The 11,472-nt window shown below is 40.0% G+C and overlaps 1 protein-coding gene across 1 annotated transcript; it reads right to left on the bottom strand.

Annotated features, from left to right (window-relative positions):
* Nucleotides 1–7,127: 7,127 nt before the first annotated feature.
* Nucleotides 7,128–10,218, bottom strand: LOC109148468 (gibberellin 3-beta-dioxygenase 3-like). Its single transcript, XM_019296213.1, has 2 exons — nt 9,779–10,218; nt 7,128–7,795 (listed from the first exon to the last, which is right to left on the bottom strand). Exons 1-2 carry the CDS (start codon nt 10,216–10,218, stop codon nt 7,147–7,149), a joined length of 1,089 nt encoding a protein of 362 aa, XP_019151758.1. The 3' UTR covers nt 7,128–7,146.
* Between the last annotated feature and the right edge of the window lie 1,254 nt (nt 10,219–11,472).

Below are 11,472 nucleotides of genomic sequence, written 5' to 3'. Positions count from 1 at the left end.
TCGATCCAGAACATTTCTAGATTCTTAGCGCGATTCCAGTCCGGGATTGTTACCTGCTAAACTTCTTTACCGGGCTCTTCGATGCTGGTCAGTTCCTCCCTTTGACAGATTCTTAGGAGATGATCCGACACTCCTACCTAGGCGATCTTCGACAAAATGTCGGCTTTCGTGTTCTCGGCCCGCGAGATATGTTCTATCTCGTATGCGGAAAACCGTTTCAGCAACTCCGCAGTCTTCTCTTTGTATTGCACCAGCCGAGTGCTCTTACCTTCACAGGTTTCGGATACCTGTCCAACCACAAGACGCGAGTCCGTCTTAATACGCAGACGATCGACTCCTAAGGACTTGGCGAGCTGATGCCTCCCAGCATAGCTTCATACTCTGCCTTGTTGTTGGATGCCTGAAATTGATAGCTCAGAGCGTAGAATAGTCGGAATCCTTCCAGAGTGATTAACATAACTCCACCGCCACAATGCTGGCTACTCGCAGCTCCGTCGGCATGTTGCTCCCACCATTCTCCGTATCTTCTCCCGAAGTTGGGATTCCATCGACTTCTCCCACTTTGCACTCGACCATGAAGTCAGCCAAGGCTTGCCCCTTGATTGAAGGGCGGGGTTGGTACTCAATTCCATATTGGGTCAATTCCACGGCCCACTTGACGAGTCGTCCTGAGGACGTGGGGTTACGTAGCACGCCTCTAAGGGTTGATCAGTTAAGACCCGGACAGTGTGTGCCTGAAAGTAAGGTGTCAACTTCCGCACTCTGACCACTAGTGCATACACCACCTTTTCAGGGGTGTATAGCGAGTCTCGGCCGATTTCAAAGATCGGCTGACGTAATAAACCAGATGCTGAACCCACTCTTCTTCCCGAATGAGCACTGAACTGATAGCCTTGGATGATACCGCTAAGTACAGATACAGGGGTTCGCCGACCTGCGGAGTAGATAATATAGGAGGCGTCGAGAGGTACCTCTTCAACTCTTCGAAAGACTCTTGACACTCGGAAGTCCATGTTAAGCAACTTGCTTAGGAACCGACTTAAAGCGGCCAGTCGGCCGTCAATCTTTGAAGATCTTTTATAGTGCTGGGAAGTTGCATGTCCATGATGGCTTGGACTTTCTCGGGGTTCGACTCAATGCCCCGTTTGGTCACCATGTAGCCCCGAAATTTCCCTCCTTGCACGGCAAAGACGCATTTTTCAGGGTTGAGCCGTAGGTTGTATTTAAGAATTATCTAGAAGCACTCGGATGTGGCCGGTAGCCAGCAACGTGCTCACCTCCTTCTTCACAAATTCTCTTCGGTCGTTGGCTAAATATCGCTTTTCTAAATCACGGGCCGATGGCTGGGGTCTACCGCGAGTCAGTGAGAAATGATAAAACGGTCCATACCCAGCATGTCCTCTGGCCCCCAGGCGGTTCTCACAAAGCACACGTATAACTTCTACTCGTATATCCTCCATGAGGCCGACTCCAGATCTTACCCGCCTCTCTAGTCGGGCAAGGTCGATCTCCACTTCTTCTAACTCCACGGCCAGTTCAGGGCGAGGCGGCATTGCTTTCTTTGCGGGCCACGCAGTGATCTCATGGCACTTGGCATTTCTCGTTTTCCCATTCCCCAGCATGCCTGTAAGTAGCACTCGCGGGCGACTCTTTGGTCGTAAAGTACCGTGCCCACTCCTGTCGGCGTGCGGAATTTTAGACACAGATGCTCAACTGAGATCAGCGCTCCCAGGTCTTCCAGCCCGGGTCGTCCGAGAATGGCTTTGTGGGAGCAGGCTAGATCGACCACAATGAATTTCATATCCAGGTTCTGTATGTCGATTTAACTGCCGATCTCAACCTGCAGGTTAATGGACCCCTCTACCTCGATCGAATCCCCTATGAAGCCTACTAGTGGCACTTTCACCGGGGTCAGCCGTTCTCGTGCTAGCCCCAACTTGGTGAAAGTTTTGAGATACTAGATATTGACAGTACACCCGGTATCCACCAAGATTCGTCGGACGACCACTCCGTTCACGTCCATCGCAATCACCAATGCGTCGCGGTGTGGCGCCTGGCCAATCGGCAAGTCCTTATCTATGAAAGTGATGGTTCTCTACATGCTCTCTTCGGCATGCCCTCACACCTGTACACTGTCCCCACATACAATTGCCGAGCCCAGGTTTTTCGAGTATTAGAGGAGTCGCTCCCTTCCGGGACCGCCGACTATCATATTGGTGACAGGCTTCTGTCTCCACTGCGCCTCATCCTCGACGGATATCAGTTGCTTGCCGTGAGATGCAGCCCTTCTTTTCTATTGATTAGGAAGGCGACGTACCTTGCTGAATGATCCCCTCCATGATCTTTTTCAGGTAGTAGCAGTCTTCCGTATTGTGAGTATAGGTTTTATGATAACGACAGTACTTGGATGCCTTACCCGGGTCGGCACTCGCTGTATGCTCACTCGGCGGAGGCGGGGCACCCGCTTTTACCTCGTGCACCGGATGCTGATGGGGTAGTCGGTAAGGGTGAGTACTGGTTCTATCGTAGACGCGCTAGGCCTTCTGTCGCCTTGGTGGATCCTGATGTCTTTCTTTCGCATCTGCTCTAGTTCGTTTCCCTCTGGAGGCCTCTCTGACCTCACGCTGTCGCTTGTACTTCATCGCCTGCGGTGTTAGCCCGCTTGTTGGCCATGTAGTTGGCCGATTATCCCGTAAGTCTCGATACAGCTGGCTAGATCGAAGCGACTGAATGAAAAATGTGAGCGCGGTTTGATCCTCGACCTCCTCAATAAACTGGATCTCCTTTTGCCACCGAGCCAAATATATTTTGAGGGATTCACCTCATCTTGATGTATCAAGATGCGTAAGATCCTTCTGAGGCTTTATGTTGGCAGCATAGTGACTCATGAAACAGTCAGCCAATCCCTGGCTGAGAAGGGCAAATCGCCTGATCCGTCAAAGTAGCTTTCTCCACGGGAACTTGAAGTCGCCGGGTATCTTATATGACATGATTTCGGCTGAGAAGGCCAGGGGCGGTGAGCAACGTCTGGTCGGGAGACTTGGTTTTTCCCTCTACTTTTTTTTTTTTTTTTAGATTTCGCAGTTCTGAGGCCATAGAAGCCATCGATCCCGAGTTCCAAGTATGATTTCTAGTGGACTCGGTGCTCTCTCCGCCTTGTGATTCGGCTTGCCGCTCCTCGTTACGGGCTGACATCTTGGTTCTCCGCCCCTTGGTTCTGGTTCTTCGTGTGTGAGTACTTTTCTCGGGCGACCTCATGATTCGGCCGACCTGACCGTGCTCGACTGGGCGCTCTTTTTCCCAATCGTTATTTTGCCGAGCGTCGGGTCGTGTTTGGACCCAGTCTGGAGTGCACAGACCGAGCCAGTGGATCTTCCACCCTCCGATCCTCTCGCTCGCCTCTATCAGACCTTTTGGGCGGGTGTTGGTTCTGCAGGCAGTGAATTCAGCGGTCGGAGACCGATGACTCTCTCATTTCCTGAGTTTGCACGGCTACTGCGCAAGCAATAGCCTCTATCTGCGCGGGGGTGAGGGGTATTATCGACGGAGGCCGGTTTTGAGGCGCTGAGTCGCCTCCCTGGCATTGCGAATTTCGCTGGTTCAGCTGATTTCTCAGGTCCGCCTCAGGTGCGCTGCGGCGGTCGGAAGCCTGGCTTTGATCCTCAGTCATTGTTTTGAACCTCTGCTCTTGCTACTCGTCCTTCTCCTCTATTTCCGACTCCTTTCTCAGTGCAAAAGAGCGATCGTAACCTTTCGTTACGTCCCACAGACGGCGCCAGTGTTGGTTTTAGGGTTTTTTGGGCCTAGGGAGGTCCAAAACAACCTTAGTTGGTGGATTCACCTTTCAAGAATAGAAGGGAAAAATGATAGCTCTTGTGAGTGTAAGTATACTCTTGGCCTGAACTTGTCGTCCCTCGTTACAGTTTCTGAGGAGCCATTTTATAATGGATCTCCTTGGAATCATTCAAAGTGTACACTTAAGGCCATAAATTGGCCCATTAACTCTACTTAACTCTAGGGGTCGTCGGGCTGCCGTTACTGGCCACCCAACGGCTCCTTGACCGTGCTTTTAAATGGCTTCTTAAATGCTTTAACGATACCTTCGTGCCGCTTGCTCACTCGTGCCGACCTAGCACTCGCGCCGACCTCAGGGTCGAGCCGACTTCTTAGTTTGGCCTATGTCTCTCTTGGGTTTTCCTTCTTCTGGGCTTGGCCCCTTCTTCTCTTTGGGCCACATTTCTTTTTGGGCTTCTCATCTTTTCTAGGGATGGCAATGTGCCCCATCCCGACGGGGATCCCATATCCCCGCCCCGAAAGAGACGGGGATGGGGAGGATTTTCAGGGAACAGGAATGGGGATGGGGAACATTTGTGATTACCCGTTGGGGACGGGGACGGGGATGGGGACACCCTTCCCCGCCCCGCCCCGTCACCGAATATATATATATATATATATATATATATATATATATATATATATATATATATATACATATATACATACAAGTATAAGTGTACTGTTATAAATATATATAAATGTTTTCCACACTATATATAAGTGGCGTATTATTGCATTGTACTATATACACATGCTGTATGCTACATATATATAGTGTGGACGGGGACGGGGTAGCGGGGACGAGGAGTATACTCTCCGCCCCCGCCCCTGCCCCGTTGCCATCCCTACTCTTTTCCCTAGGTTCTGGGCCCCGAGCCCACGGGGTTCACACCCCATCAATAATAATAATAATAATAATAATAATAATAATAATAATAATAATAATAATAATAATAATAATAATAATTTAATAAAAAAAATAAAATTTAAAAAATAATAAATAAAACATATGGTGAGTCGAACGTTCGGCTCCCCTTAGTTTTGTCACTTTTCCCACATCGGTGGGAACAGTGGCATGAAGAAGGCTCAGGGCTCCAATTTAAAAATTAAGCTTGCTCATTCGTTGATAGGCAAGCAGTGAGCCTGCTAAACTATCTCTTGTTATTCATGGAGTCGAGACGACCCTACAGTAAAAAAAAAAAAATTAATACAGAGGTGTTTTGCGGAAATCATTCTCCAAAACGCTAAGTGAAAATATTGTAAATTGCAGTGTTTGTATTTTCAGTGGTTTGAAACAATTTGTTGCTCCAAAATGTTGAATAACCAAACACTTTATTTAGCATTTTGATCTTTGAGTTACATAATATTTACCAACTGTCTAATATCTTTGGGTTACATTATAATTAAAAATTTTAAATTTTTACTACTTCATCTAAATTCCTTAAATTATGAATTTCTTTATCCATAATAATTCATTAAACAATAATGGTTGAACTAAATGAACACTGAGCAAAACACCTAAAAGACTGGTACCGTTAATTCATTCATTGATCTGGTATATATGTCCATTCATTAAATATAGGGAAAATTGTATAAAATGTCCCTCTATAATATGTCAATTATCAATGTCACCCTTGAATTATGAGTGGTGTAAATATTGCCCCTCAATTATCAAAATGGTGCACATATAGCCCCTCCCGTAACGAACTTGTGGTTCCCCAACGCTGTCCATTGCTGGTACTTCGAATCGAGGGAGGGAAAAACAACTAAATTACATATTTACTCCGACTTAACAGTGTCGTACACTAACGGGGAACCACATGTCCGTTACGGGAGGGGCTATATGTGCACCGTTTTAATAATTGAGGGGCAACATTTACACCACTCATAATTCAGGGATGACATTGATAATTGACATATTATAAAGGGTATTTATTGCAATTTTTCCTTAAATATATTAGAACCCATTGCAACAACAATACTTGGTTACTATTTAAAATTTTTTTTAGTAACAATTATAATGAATCTCCTATATTACCTTGTATTCATATACTATGAGTTACATATTTAAATAAACAAATTAGACATTAAATTACTTATGTATGAACTTATCATATATAATCTTGCATTAATATACTTTCAAATATTTATTTGATTATAAACATTAGGCATTAACTCATTCACGCAATGCGCGTGTAAAACTAGTTAGAATAATAAACATTCTGTGGATGGTAAGATAATGTATTGTATGATTTAAAATAATGTACTTTTATGTGTTAGAAAATGTACTTTATATGTGTTTTAGAATAATGAAATTTCTGAGGTAAGATAATGTATTTTATGAGTTAGTATAATATACTTTATGTGTTAGAATAATATATTTTATGTGTTTTTGGATCATGGTTCACACAACTGTATAATTGGAGTCAACTCATAGGGGTCGAGTTGGCACGTATTGATACCTAAAGTGTTGGTAAAATTAAATTTGCTTAAAATTCAATGAAATTATATTGTAGTCAATGGACCAGGACTATGTGGTCTAATGGTACCCGGGTTGGACTTCCATTTGGAAGATTATGAGTTCTAGCCTCAGTGGAGGCGTTATTGGTTCTTTGTGTTTCAGTAGGTTGAGAAAGTATATGAACAGATACTACAATGTAATAGAGCCAGTAACATTCGAAAAAAAATATTGTAGTCAATGGACAGCGAATAAATGTTCATTTTTAGTATACTGAATGTACACTTTTAATATATGAAAAGTTCAATTTGTTATAGTATAAACAAAAATAAACATTTAGTACACAAAAAAGTAATTCACTTCCAATATATTAAAAATTGAACATTTGATATAGTAAAAATTAACCTTATGTTAATGTTCCATCTTATAAATTTAATTTTACCGTGGTTTAGGGTATAATGATTTCAAAATTAACAAACATGCATAGGACAAGTAACATGAAACAATGTCACTCTAATCATCACTCGAGCAAAAGCTTTGATGAGAACCAAATATTGTGCTATGATGTATTATATTGTATTGAGAAATATAATAGAGTTATATTAATGCCAACTGGGTTATCCAAATATATTAGTACCATCATTTTATTCTTAATCTTATTTCAAAAGTTGAGTACAATCAAAACAAACTCGACAACACATGACGAACAAAACAACAAGAGACTTTATAGTCATTACACAACCATGACGAACAAAGAACAAACTAGAATCAAACCAAACCCGACAACAAAATAGCATCCCTAGCTAATAAATGAGTCACACCATTAGCAGAACGTTTAACAAAATAAATTTCTACACTTCTAAAGCTTTCACTTTACCACCAAGTGGTGCCTCATCACCGGTCGTTTGGGCATTGTCTTTTTCAACGACGACTGAATTGAAACGAACCGCCTCCAAGGCCTTGTCAAAGTGCACACCCTTAATCTCACGGTACTCCTTCCATGATATGGGGCGATACATGGGGAAATCACCACCCTTGATCAATTTAAGTGGCGATGAAATGTTGACATCAATCTTTGGGCCGAAGAAAAAGGGGATGGAGATGCGGTGATGGGCCTCGCTCACAATGGCCCGATGTGTCACGCTTTTGAATCGTCCATTAGAGATGATCTGCAACAGGTCGCTGAGGTTGACGACAATTGCATCGGAAATGGGCTCGACGTCGACCCAATTGTGATTGGGCCCAATCACTTGGAGGCCTCTATCGGTGTTGCTTTGGTATAGTAAAGTTATAAGAGATGAGTCTGTGTGTGCGACCATGCCCAATGCGTGGGTTGGGTCTGGGCATTTCGGGTACGAGTTCAAATGTAGGAATGCTTCGGTGCTTTTGGGGTTAAACCATTCCACATCTTCATTAGATAGGCCCAATGATTTGAATATTAAAGAAGTTATCTTTATAGCCAGGCCCATCATTGGTTCTTGGTAATCGTCAAATGCAGTGCTGAAACAAAGAAAGCAGCAATGTATATATCATCGTTTCAAAAAATATAAAAAATAATGATTACGCTTTATATTCATCTTGTTGAGTATATATAATATATATAAACATAAACAGTTGAACTATAATTTTTAATTGAGATAGAACATGTTGTTGAAAATTGGTAAATAAATCGATACACAATATATATATATATATATATATATATATATATATATATATTATCTGAAAATGGAATTTAATTTGTAGAAAATTAATTCCAACCAATTTTGGTACAAAACCAAAATTACGTATGTATATTTTGTAATATATATACCAACAAAATAGAGATTTATTTTATCAAAAATAATCCCACCACAACTAGTACGAAACTAGTACAACGGACTTAACCTTTACGAGATTAATCCCATCACTTGGTACGAAACCTAGAACAAAAAACAACAAGAAAGGGTTTCTAACATGAGGTTTTAACCCAACGAGAAGAAAAAAGAAGAAGCAGAAATTCGAGTCGTGTGTACACACACTCTCTTTAAAATCGATTCGCCACCTTCCGAGGTTGCTAGGAGCGTTGTAGCGTCATTCTCGCAGGATAAAACGGATTATGACTTTGGCATTCAGGCACTCAAACCCAAAGTCCGGCGAACAAGAACACAAGTTGAGCACTCCGATGTTTTACGGAAATGTTGGTAGAATCTCTTTGTAAGAAACAACTTTTGAGAGAAGATGAGAGAAAAATATGATTTTGCAAGTTCAAAATCCTGACCAAACATTCTACCCAACATATAGGTTTTTATAGGGGAGAGATTAGTTAGTAGCCCACTAAATGGCACATTAAACCAACATAAATCCAATTTAATAATTGAATTATAACGTCTATGACGATCGTACTTATTATTAAAATAATATCAACGGTCACGACATTAATATACGATTAATTTGTAGTTTCGTACCGACCATAATAACCCGTTTCAAAATATCTGAGTGACTGAGAAGTCTGTACAAACTCAAAAGGTTTAACAAATTAGGACCAGAAACCACACCTGAGTGGTCCACAATCACCAAAATGGTGCTACACGAATCAATGCATATAGCATTGTCTCGTGCTCACCGAATCCACAGCACGAAAGGAAAGCACTTAACCTTCCCAATTCACTAATTAAGCTTTCCAAAGCTTAATTTCACTTAAGCTTGCACAACATTCGTCCATGCAACGATACAAAGCATGGATGTACACTTAACTTCCCAATTCATTAGATAATTAAGCTTTCAAGCTTAATTACCCCTCTTAAGCTTAATCAAGCTTAAGACGAATCAAGCTTGATAACCCAATTACGAATTACTAATTTAATTAGCAATTTAGCTTAAGAGTTCGGATTCTCTAAAATAGGTTCACTTTGAGAATCAATTTCTCATTTATCTATTACTCATTTTGAGCGTAAATTATATCAAATTCTTCGTCTCACTACGAAGAACCCGGATCTACTTTGACCTGACCCAAATCAAAAGTGGATCCCACATATATTTGTACCACATATTAGCATATAAACAATCGATTATGATTCACATATTACTTATAGCCTATCAAAACATAATTAATCAATTCTTTATTGATGCTTAGTTGTATATGACCCTATAATCGAAATAAATGTTTTAAAAATACAAAAATAAAAAATTAAGGTAATTGATTTTAATATAATGACACCCGAAGCAAAGCATCAATATGAACTAAAAAATTAAAACAAATATTAAAAGTACTAATTCAAACTTAAATTAGATTATCAATGAGATAGAATGATATCCTAATGAGATTTTTAATTGAAGGTGTAATCAAATTCATAGTTATGTTTTAAAAAGTTGTCAACCGAATACTAATTATGATTTTGATCTCATTCCTAATGTATAAATTCATTAATCAAACGCACTATTATCATATCTTGTAAAGAATTATGAGTATTTATAAAAAAAAAATGAGGTCATGATGAATACCAGAAAGGGGAATAATCTTGAGGCCAAACCCGACGTACATGCTCCACTGGCGATCCCGACATGGTGAATCCTTCCATCCACATGAGACTGTTAAAAACGCGTGAAATGGGGACAATGCCATAGCCAGTGGGGCTGTCCGGCGAGCGCAGAGTGAGGAGCTTCTGCTCCCTCGGCAATGCAAAGAACCGGCGAGCCTGATGCTCAATTTCGGCAATAAGCTCCATTGGAACGCCGTGATTGGTGACCTGAAAAACACCCCAATTTTCACAAGCCATTTTTATTTTCTCGACGACTTGTGGATCCTCAAGATCGATCAAGGGAACATATTCGTCACTTGAAGAAGAGTTGATACAGGCGAAGTCGACCCAGGTGTGGGTATCGGGAACTTGGACGGCGTTTTTGAAATCCATGGGGATGAGATGATCCAGCTCCGTGTTCATGGTTACGTTGAAAGCAGTGAAGAGAAAGATTATAATAGAAAAGGGAAAAGTTGGCGGAGGGGTTATGGAAAGAAGGCTATTGTATTGTTGCAGATTTTTTTTTTCTCAAATGAAGAAACTTCTCAAATTATATATTGTTCCACACACTCGATTTCTCTCGTTTTAGTTACATTCTTAAATTTTATTTCATTTTATAGATAAAGATTAATTCTTTCCGTTACGTTCTAATTACAATGCAATATCTTCTGTTCCACACACTAGATTTCTCTCATTTTAGTTACATTCTAAAATTTTATTTCATTTTATAGATAAAGATTAATTCTTTCCGTTACGTTCTAATTACAATGCAGTATCTTCTGTGATTAATTCTTTCCGTTACGTTCTAATTACAATGCAGTATTTTCTGTGATTAATTCTTTCTGTTACGTTCTAATTATAATGCACCCACGACCTTCTATGTGGGAGTTCAACTTGGTATCATTAAACCACAAAGTCTTTGGTATTGTTAATTATTTTATTTAATTTTATTAATATAAAATTTTAAAAAATATTTTTAAATTCTGTAACCGCCACATCAGCATATTATCAGGTCAACATGTCATTTTAAGTCGAAATGCATGAATTTGTGTTGTTCAATGACCTAATTGCAAATTTTTTTTTTTTTTAATTCGATGACCCAATTGTAATTTGTTGTGTAGTGATGACTTATTTGACCATTAGTCCTATATTATATATTATTCCTCCAACGAGATTGTTCTCATTCTTTCTATTACGTTCATAAATTTCATTTTTCAAATAAAGATATTTAAAATAGACAACAAGGTCCTTGGCAAACAAAGATACTTTTTTGAGTTACATTCTTAAATTTTGTTTTTTATATTTCTGAAAATTTATATATTGCCCCTCTTAACATATTCTTCTCTTTCTTTTAGTTACGTTCTTAAAATTACATTTTAAAAATAAATATACTATTTTCAGTTGCGTTTTAAATTTATTTATTTTTTCAAAATAAAGATATTTTTTTCCAATTACATTCTTAAAATTCATTTTTCAAATAAAGATACTATTTTCAGTTATGTTCTTAAATTTTGCTTTTCAAATAAGGAAACTTTTTTTCAATTACGTTCTTAAATTTTTTAAATAAAAATTTTTCTTAAATTATATATTGTCCCTCCTACGAGATTTTTCTCATTCTTTTTTTATGGGGTATGGATCCCGGCCCAAGAAGGATAGAGAAAGTCCGAAGAGAATGGA

This window comes from Ipomoea nil, unplaced genomic scaffold, assembly GCF_001879475.1.
Source record: "Ipomoea nil cultivar Tokyo-kokei standard unplaced genomic scaffold, Asagao_1.1 scaffold2099, whole genome shotgun sequence".
Taxonomy (NCBI): Eukaryota; Viridiplantae; Streptophyta; class Magnoliopsida; order Solanales; family Convolvulaceae; genus Ipomoea; species Ipomoea nil.
This window is presented reverse-complemented; position numbering and strand designations above follow the sequence as displayed.

What these genes read in the sequence shown, in the direction of transcription:
- LOC109148468 (XM_019296213.1), bottom strand. Translation starts at nt 10,218, where the DNA reads ATGAACACGGAGCTGGATCATCTCATCCCCATGGATTTCAAAAACGCC. An exon ending in CAAGATTATTCCCCTTTCTG is followed by an intron (nt 7,796 to 9,778) that starts GTATTCATCATG and finishes TCTTTGTTTCAG; the next exon opens with CACTGCATTTGACGATTACC.